Here is a 16,870-nt window from a genome sequence, read left to right as displayed (position 1 = left end):
TTGACTTTGGTCCTTCGACTATTCTTGCCCAATTATAATTCTTAATCACTATCATTTGAGTACAATCATCCAACTACTATCATCTAACTACAATATTCTGACTAATGTCAACCAATTATAGTCATTTAATCTTTGTCGCCCGACTATGATCATTTGACCTCCATAGCCCAACTATAGTCCCCCATCCATCATATCTCAATTATGATTATCTAACCACCATCATCCTACTATAACCTTTTGAACACAATAGTCAAAATATGATTTATTGGCAACCTTCAACCAACTATGACCGTTGAATACTATTGTTTGGTTATGATTTTATGACTATCATTGTTCAATTACAATCCCTTGACTACTATCTCCTAACTATGATCATCCAAACATCACTACTCAGCTATGTTCTTGCAACTACAATCATCTTATTATGATTCTTCAATCATTGTTACTCAATTATAACCTTTTGGCAATTATCACAATGCTAAACTAATGCCAACTCAATGCCATCTATCGCTATAAAAAGGTTGATTCATGTCATATTGTTATTGAAGCCATCTTTGACTCTCGATATCAGCAACATGACTTATGTTGGATTTATTACTCTTTGATCCCCCTCAAACGAGAACGTTCAAATAAATAAAAAACAGTCTCTCGAGAAAAGCTCCTATGTCAAAATTCATTATATATATATATATATATTATATTTTATCAACACATTTGAAATCATAAATTATAACTAATGATATTAGTATAAATCATTTCAACTATTAAACCCCATATTTTTCTCTTTTTGGATTATTGTATATAAAAATATTAGTTTAATTTATAGCTCTCTTATTATTTATGTTCATGTTCATTTTTTACATAAAATTATGACTTTAGGCTCTCTCATATTATCACAACAAACATGGCAACAAATATGATGAATTATCGTCTATTATCTATAAGTACTATTACTTGCAGTAAACCAGTCCTGTCAGAATAGTCTGGACTCCATAGGAGTGGAACGCCCGGAAGCAATGGTGGTTTCAGAGTCTTCAGACCCGCCATCGCCCTCTCGAGCTCACCGGGGAGGGGAACAAGAAGAGAGGCTTCGGCCACGGTTCTTCGACGCCAAGGCCAAGGCCCGTTGCTGGGAATTTGCTGAAGTTGTACCAGGCCGCCACCCTGAAAGGTGGCGACGCGACCCGGCGGGCAACGTCGTCTGCAAGCGCTTTTATAACTGTCAGGGCTGTCTCTGTTTCGAATACGATCACATCATCCCCTATTCCAAAGGTTTTTTAAACGTTCTTTCTGTTCCCCGCATGCTCTGGTTGTAGACTAGGGTTTCGATTGCGGCTTATGTTCATGTATAGATTGGCTTTCCCTGTAGGCGGTGAGTCCATTGCAGAGAATTGCCAGATTCTTCAGACGAGGGTGAATAGGTACAAGTCAGATAAGGAGTGGGTGGATAAAAAAGAACTTGAGGGTTTCTCTTGTGACATCAAGTTTACCGGTATGCATCTCCGTTCTCTCTTTCTTCTTCCTTCCCCTTCAGCTTAATATTCTTTATCTTCTTCTCGGTACAGTAACAATGTTTCCATCCTAAGGAATGGGTATAGAAATGAAAAGTTTGAACCAAATGTAGGGAATGAGTCTGCGTTATTAGTTCGCCGGTATAATAAAGATTCCTATTTAATCAAACAAATATTTTGATGGATGTGTGGACCTCAAAACTCAACACCAAAATACCATTTAGGCCTTTGTTCAACTGTTGTTGCCTAGAGAGTGTTTGAGCTTGCGGCTGATTTCAATTCGCCCAAGGCCAATCAATTGGGGATACTTAACCTGAAGAAGAACTAACGTCGCTGGAAACATCCCAATTCATTCACCCAACTTGTCAAGGCTACTCGCTCAAGCTTCAAGGCTATTGCCCAATGTACTTAGCTTCATTGCTGACAAGGTAAAATTGCCCTAGCTATTGTTATGCAATAAACACAGAGGAAACAATAAATCACACAACAAAATAATCAAAGAACACGGTGATTTATGTGGTTCAACAAAGATGTACTACGCCCATGTCGAGGGGATGATGATTTCACTATATTAAAGAACAATAGGATTACAATTGGCTCTCAAGCTCTGTCTTCTTCTCATACATACAACAACAACCTATAGGTCCTATTTATAGATTTGAAATAAGATCTAATAAATAAAATATAATTAATGCAAAGATTTAATCATGTCAATTAGATCTCTCAATCAGTGCACTAATTAAATCCAATCAAATCTTTTCTAACTAATGCATCAATTAAAAATCTAATCAAATTCTCAATCAAATCTCCAATCTAATCAACTAATTAGGAAAACAATTATCTCCCTAATCAATTACATAAATTTTCCATTAAAGTTTTCCAAAATAAAGCTTTAATCAGATTTGGTAATAATTCCAAATCATAGCTATCTGGTATAGCTAGCTACTAGAACTCGACCAACCTTGGTGAAGTTAGGCAAAGACTTCATGTGAATCTATTCCTTATTGAAAATCTCCATGTAAATTCAATGTATTCAAATAGGTGCATGTTGATATTCATTTTTTATGGGTGTTTCTCAAGCCTTGTTATTTAATGCTAAATTGTAGTTTTTATTATATCATTGTGCTTCGATCCTAGCCTATGAGTAGGATTTCATAAAGTGATCTAAGGACGTCTAATTATCAACATCAGTCCTGTGTTTTCTGACCATATAGTAAAATCTTATGGATTCTCTTTGTTGATTTTCTTTCTCTCCTTTCTATTCTCTTGTTACTTAGGGATTGCTTAGTTGATAGTGTTTTGAGCATTTAAAATGGAGGTGTTTAGGTTTTTAAGTCTGTCTATTGGCGGTAAATACCAAAATTGCCCAAATTGGGTGTATTCAGAATATATTGCATGTGAACTCTTGCGCATTTGACATATCATACAACACGACCATTGGTAATCTCTACGTCTGTGCCCATGTTGACTCCGCTTTTGCCTTTGCTTATGCACCTTGCACAGTACCTCGTGCCTCTGCCTCTACAACTTTTACTCACGTTGAGTACACTTGCAAATGCGACCTACACATTTTGATATTGTCAACCAACCGATTTAATCCGCTATCGTTAGTAATCACCAAGCCAGTGTCATGCCATAATTGAAAAGTTAATAAAAAATGATTTACTTTATGATGATCTAAATACAAAAAAGTGATTCACTGGATTTATTTTACAACTAACAAAACACCAAAAAATTATTTCAAATGGATTGAGTTTACTTTACATTGTATTTGAAACTTAAATGAATTATAAATAATTGTAACAAAACAACCTTTTAGCCATTATTGTCTATAAGATTTTGGCATTTCCATGGATGAATTTCAATCCAACAAATACCATCCAAAGAACTAAGCCTATAAGACTCTGTATTTTTTGTTGAAATCTTACAAGACCAGGCACAATTGTTTCCTTCAGGCTTAAGTTGCAATTCCACTTTTATTGAAGTCATTGCAACATAAAGACCTATTTCACACCCACCCGCTTGCACCATAGCTATCATAGCCTCAAAGACCTTATTTTAACCTCGTTTGTGTCATAATCATCTACTTCAATTTACGAAACAATCTCATTTGTGCTTCATGACTGAGATCAACATCTTGTTTGTACCGTAATTATTTCCTCAAAGTTTTTTTCACAACCTTGCTTGCACCATAGTTATTGTTGCTTTCAATCCGACACCTCAACCTTTTTTGTACCCCAGTTGTGTCCTTTGAAACTGCGTTACAGCTTCAGTTGCACAACACTATTTTTTTATGACTTGTATTGCATTCCCACTTTTGTTGCACTTATTGTCGCATTGGAACTTATGCAACAACTTTGATGTGTTGGAATCATCCCCTTCTTAAGTTATTCATCATAGCGATATTGTCATATAATTTGCACTACAATTGTCTTCATGGAGACCTATGCCATAGCTATCATTAGCACAGCTGAAATCACAATCATCTTTAGTTAGTGTTGCACTACGACCATATTCGGCAATGTTGCCCAACTATTGCATTCATCTGTAATGTTCACAATTAATTTATGTGGAAACCTACCTTGACATCTTTCGCTTTGTAGTCTCTAATTGTTTATGTGTTATCTTGTGCTAAATTCTCTCCCATCACTTGGAGGTGAATAATTTTTGTACTTATTTTCTATAATTGTAGGCATTACTTTGTTGGGTTTTGCCACTTGATTTTTTCCTCTAATTATTTGTCATGCAAAAATCTCATATTGCGCTCTTTTCTTTATTTGAATGGTTTTGTTTGATATCTGAAATAGCAGAAAATGATTAAGATCTCTCTACTGACTCAATTTCTTACACGCTGCAACCTGTAAAAACTATGCTGAGAAGTTGAGTCCAAGGGAAAATGATTAAGATCTCTCTACTGACTCAATTTCTTACACGCTGCAACCTGTAAAAACTATGCTGAGAAGTTGAGTCCAAGGCAATACTACCCCTTGCAACAGTTTTTCAAAAAGTAGACGACATATTGATATTTGTCCTTTCTATATTGCTGACTTAAATTGATGGCCATGATGCGCACAAATTATCATTATAAACCATAACTTTGTATACTGTAGATATAGTCCTAGAGGTGCAGTTTCTGCCTCTAAGTTTCAAGTTGACGTGTCACTCCATCCATGGAAGAACCTTAATTTTTTTATTTGATAATTTTATGTTTTCAATTGCAAAAATGTGTATTCTCTGCATTAAAATTTCAGAATTTTTGAGCTTCTTATGAGGTGGACCTTGGGACTTGAACTTGATTTTTATGCTAGTAGGTTTTTTCCTTTATACTAGACTACTAGTAATTCATGTAACAGTTTCACTAACTCAACCTAGGGCTTTTGATAGTGTTTGGAGAAGCATGTATAGCCATTAGCAACCTTGTATAAATGGCACCTTTGTCTCCCATTTTTGCAACTAAACCTCTGCACATCCCACCTAAACCAATACATCCACTCAAGTGGCTAAGTGTTTTCATATGCTTCCATCTATCAATATGATAATTTTTACTCTAATGGCTTTGCGATTTCCTGCAACAAAAGAGGTTTTCAAAAGATCTCTAAGTAACATTCTGTTAAGCCGGCATTGGAGCCGGCTGGACCGGTCCACCCTGGACCGGTCCAGGTCTTCACCCGACGGACAAATTTAGTTAGAATGTGATTCCTAATTATTAGATTTGCTTTGAGATGAGTGTCATACTGTCATACATGATTAATCAATCAATTCTTATATTAGATTTATCTTAAAATAAATTCAATGATTAGAAATCCAGTCTCTACCAAATTTGGTTAAGGATTTCTTCACTTAAAATTTCTCCTGAATTAGATAATCAATCTTCATTTGATGGGTGATGATGTATCTAAATATGATTGATTCAATTGAGATAGGTGATAACATATCAGGTAATGGGAAATAATTGTTTTACAATATTCTAACACAAATTATATCATAATGGACTTGAAAATTATTAATTTGCTTTGAGATTGCAATATAAACTCTTCATATGCAGCATTATATCAAATATAACAATTTTCAAATCCCTCTAGAATCTAGATATAATTTGTATCAGAGTATCCTAACATGATTTCTATTCTTACATAATTGCATTCCACATCATTTTCTTATGATGCTAGGCTTGAAAATGTTCCTTCGAGCAAACAAACTTTTGATCTGCTATCCCTCTGACCTTCCATCTCAGTTTATAGCATGATAGCTTGCTGATGGTCTTTTTGTAGATAAGGAACTGGATATAATTGAGATGGCTGTTTATGGGGACGTCATCCGTCCAGGAAATGAGTGTCGCTGCCGAACCGTTGCAGAAATGCTGGGCAAGGTTAAATCCAAAAGGCCTGTGGCTGCTTGCAAGTTGCCATATGCAGAAGGTTCTTGATTCTTTTCTTATTCGTATTTGATTTTGTATTGAATTATATAAACTATTTCTTCTTATTTCATTCAAAATCATACTAAGGGACATTTAGTATGGGTTTAAGATCAGTCATATCAGGCACAAATTTTGTTCAAGGTGGAACTAAGCTATTATTATAAAGGGGTTTGGGTAGCCTTAGGGCATCTCCAACCGAAAATCCTATTTTTCACTCTAAAATGTAGTGAAACTCAAAAATGCCGTGATTAATCTCCAATCGAACTCCATTTTGTACGCTTCTGCGAAGGTAACCATCTCGTCCTCTTACCCGCATTTCTTCGGCAAATCCGATTGAAACAGAAAAATCGCGTAGGTGAACAGTGCCACACCAATATTGGCGTCGCACTGTTCACCCTCCACCGATTAGTGATTTTTTCATCATTCGAATGGAGCAAATCAGTTACCCCTTACTTTTGTTTGAAGTTTTGCTGGAGACGTCCTTAGCTAAAATGAGTTTGCCCTTAAACTCTCTGTACAGAGTTCAAGAGATCTCACATTAAGCAGGAGTCGTTCTCAATTAGTGATTTCAATGATGATACTGTGAAATACGACATGAACCAGATAAAGCTATTTGCCAAATTTGAGTGTTATATATTTATATCTGTATAATGTGTGACTATGAATTCTTCATTTTTTTTTTGTTTTTCATCCTTCAGAAATTATTGAAAAATGTGAATATTTTTTTCAAAGTATAAATTATTTAGTAAAAAGATTAAATTAATTTGTGTACTAAGAAGTAGTAAGAAAGTCGTTCCAGACAAATTGATATTTGATATCCAAATCAGTTAAACTTGTCTAGCATCTATAGCCTTCTCTCATTGTTATTAATTTAAGGTTGAAGTTTTTTTTTTTAAAAAGCAATAATTCTCTATATGAATGTGGTTGAGACTTGAGATAGATTTTTATTACTTTATTTTACAATAATCATACTTTTATTTTCTTATTATGATTTTTGTTGTTTTAAAAGATTATGTTATGCGAAATAATTTTTCCTTATTAAATTTGGTAGAATATGGTAGATAATTGGCTATAAGCAATTATTATTTGACCTTTTCTTTGAAGGTAAAAGTATATAATATCTATAATAAATAAATAAAATTAGTTTTGTTTAATCAATTTCATAAATAAAAAATTTATAATAGCTGCATCCATCCCAAACATGTCATAATTGGATCGAAGCTTATCATTTTTTAAATAAGTGATGCGTAAACCTAGATTCAAAAAAAGAGAAATCCAATTTAACGGGATGAAAAAATAGAAAAAATTAAGTTAAGATGTGCTTTAAATATCTTGAAATTATTTTATGATCACTACAATGTATGAATAATCAATAGATTTTTATAATAAACTCATTTCAAATAAATTCATAGATTTTAAAAGTCTTAACCATCAAAATTTTTATACCACCACATGGCGTTGGTTACATGAACCTTTTTTCTTCATTGTGTGCAGTTAAGAGTCAAATTATTAATTAGATCTAATAAAAAAATGTCATTTCTAATATTTTCTCTAATATTTTATAATAAAGCCTTTTTAGGTCTACCTGTGCATTTTTTAACCTATGTTAAATTTAATACATCAACTCTCATAATCTGGTCATCGAAAGACTACTATTTTATGTGACCAAACTATCTAAGACTACTCTCTCTAATCTTATCTGCCACTGAAGCTACGTCTATGTATGCTCGTTTCGTATCTTGTCTCTAAGAATAAAGCCACTTATCCACCTAAGCATCCTCATCTCTGCAAAACTTAACACCACGCCTTATCCATCAATCATTTAAAAACTACTATGATGAACTTATATTCTAAATTTTGCTGTGCTTACATTGGTTTGCAATTTGCATCATTGTTAATGAAGAACAAATTAAGTCATGCAAGCATGTAGCTCATTCAATCTCGCATATTTACGCCCATGTTTTTGAAAAAAATTAGATCAAAATAGTAAAACTTATAGATTGCTAGTTTGAATTATAGCTAGCTGAAGATCAAGAAGAAATGATTATATAGATATATATGGGCAAAAGCTTATCTTAAAAATAATGAATTGATCGATGTTAAATTGATTTTTCGCTCGAATCAAATATAAGATGACCACATCTAAATTTAAAATTTTGACTCAACTCAAAATTAAAATGAAAAATTATAAGTCAAAATCAAATTAGCTTTAGATATAACAACAACAACAACAACAATAAGTCTTTATCCCACAATGTGGGATCGACTAAATGAATCATTTTTCTCCATTGTGTTTTGTTAAGAGTCAAATTCTTATTTAAATATAATAAAGAAATATCATTTCTAATATTTTCTAACCTATTCTTTTTAGGTCTACATCTACCTTTCTTAACATAAGTAAAATCTAATAAATCTATTTTACTACCGGGTCATCGAAAATCCACCGTTTTATGTGATCAAACCATCTAAAATGACTCTATCTAATCTTATCTTCCACTTAAACATACATGAATCTTTCATCAATTTAGCTTTAGATGAAAGTAAAAAAAAAAAAAGACACTTAGGGCTCACCCTAATTATTAGGTTCATGAAAAGGTCCAAAAAAGTGAACATCTTCCTATCAATTTCACCCAACTTTTTGACACATCCCCTAATTCCCCACCATTTGTCATCTCTCAAGCTGTTCAACCATCCCTCTCCTCAACAACTCCCATATCAAATGAACCAACCAAAAAAAGTCTCCATGCACAAATACTAATCTTCAGAGTACCACCTTTTCAATTCAGTTTCTCCGGTTGTTCTTTTTTTTTTTTTCAAAACACAACGGCTATATTTTTTTTCCCCATCAGGGAAATGAAAGAGAGATTCCCCGAGGGCCTTCCCGCGAGAATCTCGCAGAAGCGGCATTACTCCTAAAAGCTTCTGCTCCGTTCATCTCCCATTAATTTCGCGAAGATTTCGATACCATCAAAAGCCTAGAATAGGATATAAAGTTCTCGCCTTTCTTTGCTTTTTTTGGGATTTGTCCCCGTGTTCCACCGCGGACATCTTGCTGTCTTCTCCGCCTTTATCCCCTCTCGGTTCCTCCCAATCCCCAACTCGTTGGATAATCCGGTGCTGCCAATCCCCGGCCGGCGATCCGGCGGCGATGGGCTGCTCGTCGTCGAAGAATGTCGTGTCGGTGACGCCCGTGCTGGATTCGTCAGGCATTCTCAGGGATAACAGAAGATCGGAGGCAGTTTCGGAGATATCGTCGAGGGAGAGGCCAAAGGAGGATGAGGCGGAGGATAAAGAGAAGATCGAGGAGCCGAAGGTAACGGTGAAAGCGGTCGTGGAAAGCCCTAAAGCGGTTGTCGTCAGAGTGGAGAACCTTCACAAGCACATCGAAGGGGAACAAGCCGCCGCGGGATGGCCGAGATGGCTCACAGCCGTAGCTGGTGAGGCAATTCATGGATGGGTGCCCCTCAAAGCTGAAAACTTTGAGAAACTGGATAAGGTAATGATGGACGAATCACGTAGAAAGATGAATAATTCATGGCTAATTACCAGCTTTGTGAATCCTTTTTGCTAAGTACATTTGAGAAGGATAAGCTAATAATGGAGGAATTAGGCAAAAGGATGGACAATTCAGGGTTAATTACCAGCTTTGTTTAATCTTATTTGGCTTGTTATGATCAATAGTGGTTAGTTTTTTGAAGGGATGTTAATCCTTTTTTTGTGTGTGTGTAAATTAGAAGGATTTGCTCAATGATTGAATTTGGAACGTCTTATTTCATTTGAAATATATATATATATTTTTTATATATGATTTTGTTGTTGGCTACAGCAAATTAGTTAGTGCTCGCCCAACAGCACCTTCTGCCAGATCTATTCTAACAACTTCGCTCTCACGTTTTGCTGAAATCAATCACCTTTTTTGCATTCAGTGGAAAGACTCAAATCATAATAATATATTGCTCATATCATGAAATGATTAATTTTGTTGCTAATGAATTAAGGCTTACCAGATGCAGACCAGCAACTGCAGAACAAACCGGAACAGAGGGATAAAATGCACCAAGGAAAAAAAAAGACCTTCTCAGGAATTTGAACAAACACCTAGTATTCAACTTAAAGATACAAGAATGCTACTCATGTCTTGGTTTTAGTGATGATACACAATCTACAAACTAACTACAGATTTCAGAATGTATGTATACATGTTTAGAAAGAAAACAAAGCCACGAAAATCACTACACAAGAAACTCAAGAACAAAAAAAAAAAACTAAAATAGGCCAAAAAAACAGCAAGAGAATCAAATAAAAAAGGTTCACTAATTTAACAAGTTTCATGACTCTAACAAGCTCAAATGCTACATGCTTCATCAATAGGATAAATCTAGTGAGATTATTTAGTGAAAAGAAGGATGCAGCTTTATCTCTACACCAGCATGTTTTCTTTCTTCTTTTTGTTTTTAGTTTATTTAAATTCTACACTTGATCTGTTATGTTAAACAACTAAGCTTTCCTTTCCATATCTTTTACTGATGGATTTTATTCTCTAATTGAATCTGAAGATAGGGCAAGGCACTTACAGCAGTGTGTTTAGAGCAAGGGATCTTGAAAATGGAAAAGTTGTTGCCCTGAAGAAGGTGAGATTTGACAATTTTGAGCCAGAAAGTGTCAAGTTCATGGCACGAGAAATAGAGATACTTCGTCGGCTCGACCATCCAAATGTTATGAAACTGGAAGGTTTGATCACCTCTCAGTTATCTTGTAGCTTATATCTGGTGTTTGAATATATGGAACATGATCTTTCTGGATTATCATCATCACCAGATGTGAAATTCACCGAATCACAGGTTAGTAGTGATCATGAAATGTCAAATATTTTTGAACTGACTGGTGATCTAATAGAAACTTTCAATGAAAAATGGCAATCTGTGCGTGCAGGTGAAGTGTTATATGAAACAATTGCTATCTGGCCTTGAACATTGTCATTCGCGAGGAATCATCCATCGAGATATTAAGGGTGCAAACCTCTTAGTTAACAATGATGGAATCTTAAAAATTGCTGATTTTGGTCTGGCAAACTTCATGCCACCTGAAAATAAGCAACCGCTAACTAGTCGTGTTGTAACACTATGGTACCGTCCACCTGAGCTTCTGTTGGGCTCCGTCGATTATGGAGCATCAGTAGACATGTGGAGTGTTGGTTGTGTATTTGCAGAGATGTTCTTCAAGAAGCCCATTTTGCAAGGAAGAACTGAGGTAATTAGCTCAGTCCAAAAGTTATCACTTCAAAATTTCTTTTCTCCTCTTAGTGTTGGCTTACATGTTTCCCATTCTAGCTGCTATTATGAGCACTCTCTTTGATAACTGTTAGATGTTCATGGTTCTACTTTCTTTCTGCTTGATGGTAGCTGCCATTCTGTTCTTAGGTTGAGCAACTGCACAAAATCTTTAAACTATGTGGTTCCCCATCAGATGAATACTGGAAGAATTCCAAGTTACCTCATGAAATAATTTTCAAGCCCCATCGTCCTTATGAGGGTCACCTGCATGAGACTTTCAGAAATTTGCCACAATCTGTCTACAAATTATTAGAAAGATTTCTATCTATAGAACCTCGAAGGCGTGGAAGTGCTGAGTCTGCTCTGGCATCTGAGGTATGAATCAGTTTTGGCCTTTCGTCCATGTATAATGTCAGCTATAATTTTTCAAGAATCTTCATATATCAACTCCCTTAACTGCTACTGTCATTTCATTTTCTTTTGTACTTATTGTTAGACTTAATACTTTATTTCTTGTCATTTCCACAGTATTTCTCAGCAATGCCTCTTTCGTGTGAACCATCAAGTTTGCCAAAATACCCACCTACCAAAGAAATTGATGCAAAAATCCAAGAGGATGCTAACAGGTTTGATTTGAACATTTGCTTCAAATGCATCATAGCTATTCTTTCCAACGATTTAACTAATCTAATGAGAAGTACATCATTTAGGCATTAAATTTGTACTATTATGTTTGGTTATAGATTAAATCCTTTGATATGAAAGAAGTGTTAATACAACAACAACAACAACATCAAACCTTTGTCCTATTATGTGGGGTCGGCTACATGAATCTTTTTTCTCCCTTGTGTCATGTTAAAAGTCGAATTCTCGTTTAAATCTAATAAAGGAAGATCATTTCTAATATTTTCTAACCAAGTCTTTTTAGGTCTACCTCTATCTTTCTTAATAAAAGTCAAATCTAATACCTCTACTTTCCTAACCGGGTCATCGGAAGGCCGACGTTTTATGTGACAAAATCATCTAAGGCGACTACTCTCTCTAATCTTATCTTCCACTGGAGCTACTTCAACCTTCTCACGTATATGCTCATTTCGTATCCTGTCTCTAAGGGTAAATCCACTCATCCATCTGAGCATCCTCATCTCTGCCACACTTAATTTAGTATTATGCTTCTCTTTTAATGGCCAACATTCTCCACCATAAAGAATTGCAGGTCTCACCACCATCATATAGAATTTTCCCTTAAGTTTGAGGGGGAGTTTTTTATCGCACAAGAAGCCCGATGCATTCCTCCACTTCAACCATCCAACTTGAATTCTACTGATAATATCCCCATCTATTTCACAATCACTTTGAACAATAGATTTAAGATATCTAAAACATGTACTCTTATTAATGACTTGATCGCCCAAAGTCACAATCCCCCCACTAGGTTTATTACTACTAAAATTACACTTCATATATTCAATTTTAGATCTACTCAAGCGAAAACATTTAGACTCTAAGGTTAACCTCCATAATTCAAATTTACCTTCAACTCCCTCTCTAGTCTTATCAACAAGAAGAATATTATCAGCAAAAAGCATACACCAGGTTGCATCTTCTTGCAAATGTCTAGTGAGAACATCCATGACTAAATCAAAAAGATAGAGGCTTAAGGTTGATCCTTGATGTAATCCAACCAAAATAGGAAAATACTTGATCAAACCACCTTGTGTTTGAACACAAGTTATAGCTCCTACATACATATCTTTAATGATTTGAATATAAGTATTATTAACTCATTTCTTTTCAAGAATTCTCCATAGCACTTCTCTTGAAACTTTATCATATGCTTTCTTTAAATCAATAAATATCATATGTAGATCATCCTTATTCTCTTTATATTTTTCCATCAAACCTCTCAATAAATGTATGACTTCCATAGTAGACCTATCCGGCATGAATCCAAATTGATTTTGAGAAACATTAGTATCACGCCGCAACCTACGTTCCATAACTCGCTCTCCCATAGTTTTAAAGTATATCACATTAACTTAATTGCTCTATAATTTGCACAATTCAAACTAAAAATGTTTTGATGGAGGATAGTCCGACATATCAAATATCATAAGAGAACAAGCATTATATTTTTATTATATATTATACAATAAAGAAAAAAGTTATAGGGAGAAATGGTTATGGTGTCTGAAAAACAAGCGCCATATTCTTATTAAATATTATACAATAAATAAAATAGTTATGGAAAGAAATGAATATGGTGCGTGAAAACAAGCATTAAAAACCAGGTTATATAACTTGACATACACTACTCTTATGCATTGGAAATTGTTATGAAGGTGTTGATAAATCATATCAATATCTTTAAAGCACAAAATCAGCCGCTAATTTCATCATTTTACATTTTAACTTTCAGGAGGATTCCAAAGGGCAACGGTAGAGCACGTGTCACAGAAGTGACGAGGAGACCATTAAGGGTTCATAGGGATACACAAGAACTTAGCGGCTTGAGTAGATTATCAAACCACCAAGAGGTAAAATTTACTATTGATTTGATTGTTGACACATCAAAGCATATGAATTTAGTAAAATTGCTTGCTAAGTTTAATAATTATAAATGGCAGGCGGAGCATCGAAAAATTAACCATGGAACTGATAGCAGTGGCGACAAGTTACCTTGTCCCAGAGTTAATGGTGGTTCTAGACTCTTTGTAGATCTTCAGCCAATGGCAGCACTAAATCCTTCTGATCGAGGTCGACATATTAAGCATATTTCTCAAGGGAGCATTCCTTTCTCAGGTCCTTTGCATGTTAATCATTCTAATGGTCTTGCATGGGATAAGAAACTGCGGGAAGATCGTCCATTTGCTAAAACTCATATTAAAACTACCTCAAGGAACCATAATAATGGTGCACCGGAGCTGCCAGCTGCTATCAGAGCCAGAGTTAGTTCTGGTTTTGATGGCCAAGCTAATGGAAATACTGCACATTATCCACTTGATCATCACAGGCGCAATGAGCAGTATAAATTGGCAAAGAAAGCAGCGATGAAAAATTGGGCACAACTGGAACAACCAGATTCATTCGATTCTTCCAAATTTCATTCACATGATTTCTCAAGAAATGGCACAATGCAATCAAAGCGCAGTATGCTGGTTCGTAGAAAGCTATTTCCTGGGTTTGACTATGTTTATATTTTATTTTTCTTAGATTTCTACTATGGTTTTATGGGCTAAAAGATTTCCTATTCTTTAAATTGAAACTTTAGGGATATCATGATGGAGGCAGGGTGGAGTTTTCAGGGCCATTGTTGTCTAAAGCCCAAAAGGTTGATGAATTGTTAGAAAAACATGATCGTCAAATCCGGAAAGCCGTTCGAAAATCATGGTTCCAACGAGGTAAATAGAAATCACTTGTAATACTTATGTTCCATCTTTTGTTTCTGGTTTTTACACATTTATGTTAATAATCATTACATGTCTTCAAAAACTACTTAAAAAGGACATCTTATCAGCCTTTCTATCTGTAATTTTGGGAAATCTCTATAATACACTATCTAACTATGACCTATTTGTGAATAACAATGGCATTGTTCAAATTCAGTGCAACAGCCCTCATGTTTTAACTTTTTTTTTAAATAAGAAAACTTAAAAATTCTAATGATGTTTAACTGTTAAATTTATTAGAGTTGCACTTAACTCTCATAATTTTATTATGGTTTTACCATATTCTAGTTGCTCAGATCTATCAGAGTTGCACCAACCTTAGTAATTTACCTGGGCTTTGATATTTTACCAAGATTTATTTAGCAAAATATTCGTAAAACACTAAGATTTGCTAGTTGATAGGTTCGATTGATCCTTAGTGAGCTCACAACGTCAATTTCTGATGATCTTGTGGAGTTCCTGAAGATAGAAAGAGTAAGAGTAGGAAGAAAGATAAAGAGAGAAACTAATTAATCATTAAAGTTTTTATAAGTTATATGTCTATAAGAAAAAAAAATTGAAAACTTGATAGCTACTTCACTATAGTTGAAAAATGATGTACTTTACAAAAAAGCCACACTATAGGGAGTATTGTACAAATTTCCCTATTATCTTTTTTAATGCTGACAACTTCAACTTTTATCTTCATGACTACCATTTCTTTTCTAAAATACTAGTTGGATTCTAATATTATACTATCAATTGGATGAATATACATTTATACAACTATTTAAAAGAATACTCATCGCGTTAGTATCAGCTTTGTTATACTCCATTTTTGTGTTAACATAAGAAAAAATTTTATCATTTATTTAAACGAATATTCTGCTTGACTTATTCAGATCTACACTCAAAATTGTCTTTAAATACAGGTATGCTGAAACGTTTGCTCCTTTTAAAAAAAAAAAAAAACCTTTTTTCCCTTATATTTTGCATGAACTAATCAGATTTAATCTTATGTGCAGTGGCTGGAAGAAATCAAGTTCAGTGAATCAAAGCTGTTGCTTATACTTAAGAAGCTCCTGCTGTACATTGCAACGTATCCTATCTGTTATAAATTGCCCGACAAAACACTTTGGTAAAGACTGTTACATTGATAGGAATGAGGCTAAATATGTTTCCATTTTTCTCACAAGTGAGTTTAGCAGCCTTAAATATGTTAAGGATGAAAAAAATATAAAAAATTTCATTCATTTGTCATATTTTTTTTGCTGATTCTGAGATGTTAACCAAACAGGATGTTCCAGTTTTCATATTAGAGAAGGATGGAAAACAGCGACTGCTACTTATGCATAGCTTTGATTTTCTATTTTCTTTTCTTTTCTTTTATTTGTTCCCGCTCTCTCTTTTTTTTTTTTTTTTTTTGGCGTTGTATAATGCATTATAACAAAAGTCTTTATATGGCTGATATAATGAAATTTGTGCTTTTAACATCGCTTAAACAGAGTAAAACATTTCTATAAATCTTCACAAATCCAACCACACTCTATCAAAATTGAACTCACCAGTGTAATTATGAATTTATCTTGTCATATTTATTTAAGGATTTTTTTTAATACATCTTTTAAAATTTTCATATTTATTGATGTATTATATAAACCCCATGTAGTGGGATAAAGGCTTGATGTTCTTGTTGTTATATTGATGTATTATTTAAACTTTTATAATTAGTAATATTCTATCTTATTCTATAAAATCTTTATATATTATTGATATATCATTAAAAAAACAACTTAATTAGACATAAATGTTGATGCATATATAAATTAAAAACTTATAATTAAATTTAAGACAATCCAAACTTAAATTTCAACAAACTTATAGTTGAACTAAATATTTTGATGAGATGAGCTCAACAACATCAAAAGTGATGCTCTGAGTCCGAATGAGTTTAGATCAAGCAGTTGAAGCACGATAGAAAACATCAACAAACAATTTGGAGGAATAAATAATTTCCAAAGCTAGCATGCTTATTGTCAAATCGCATCATGACTAGATGAATCCAATGAGCTCAAAATAGTCTAATTCTGACATCATTAAGATGCTTAAATGCTGAAAGTATAACCTATGATTGAAAGAATCAATACAAGCCTTTTGATGGAGTATTCTAGATTTTGACTACAGATCTCCGCTTTCTACATGAAGGGAGCCTTGAAGGCTTGAACCTTAGCTTGAGATTTA

The 16,870-nt window shown here is 34.1% G+C and overlaps 2 protein-coding genes across 6 annotated transcripts; both read left to right on the top strand.

The window, feature by feature from the left end:
* The first annotated feature begins 958 nt into the window (after window positions 1–958).
* On the top strand, window positions 959–6,071 carry LOC110115589. The gene is made up of 3 exons (XM_020848854.2): window positions 959–1,272; window positions 1,370–1,492; window positions 5,783–6,071. The coding sequence occupies exons 1-3, from the start codon at window positions 1,017–1,019 to the stop codon at window positions 5,935–5,937; spliced, it is 534 nt and encodes a 177-aa protein (XP_020704513.1). The 5' UTR covers window positions 959–1,016; the 3' UTR covers window positions 5,938–6,071.
* Window positions 6,072–8,751: 2,680 nt separating this feature from the next.
* On the top strand, window positions 8,752–16,018 carry LOC110115594 (protein IMPAIRED IN BABA-INDUCED STERILITY 1). Of its 5 annotated transcripts, none has more exons than XR_002305356.2 (11): window positions 8,752–9,424; window positions 10,485–10,769; window positions 10,861–11,178; window positions 11,349–11,576; window positions 11,730–11,827; window positions 13,621–13,738; window positions 13,829–14,359; window positions 14,473–14,602; window positions 15,532–15,561; window positions 15,655–15,767; window positions 15,927–16,018. XR_002305356.2 is itself a non-coding variant. In XM_020848859.2 (10 exons), exons 1-10 carry the CDS (start codon window positions 9,077–9,079, stop codon window positions 15,678–15,680), a joined length of 2,112 nt encoding a protein of 703 aa, XP_020704518.1. In that variant the 5' UTR covers window positions 8,752–9,076; the 3' UTR covers window positions 15,681–16,018. The 5 variants fall into 5 exon arrangements, 2 of the variants coding, with proteins under 2 accessions (XP_020704518.1, XP_020704519.1); XR_002305355.2 differs by having other exon boundaries at window positions 15,655–15,824; XM_020848859.2 differs by having other exon boundaries at window positions 15,655–16,018.
* Window positions 16,019–16,870: the final 852 nt, after the last annotated feature.

The sequence above is a fragment of the Dendrobium catenatum genome, unplaced genomic scaffold (genome assembly GCF_001605985.2).
Source record: "Dendrobium catenatum unplaced genomic scaffold, ASM160598v2 fragScaff_scaffold_1078, whole genome shotgun sequence".
Lineage (NCBI taxonomy): Eukaryota > Viridiplantae > Streptophyta > Magnoliopsida > Asparagales > Orchidaceae > Dendrobium > Dendrobium catenatum.
The sequence above is the reverse complement of the archived record's forward strand: the minus strand, read 5'-3'. Positions and strand labels throughout refer to the sequence as shown.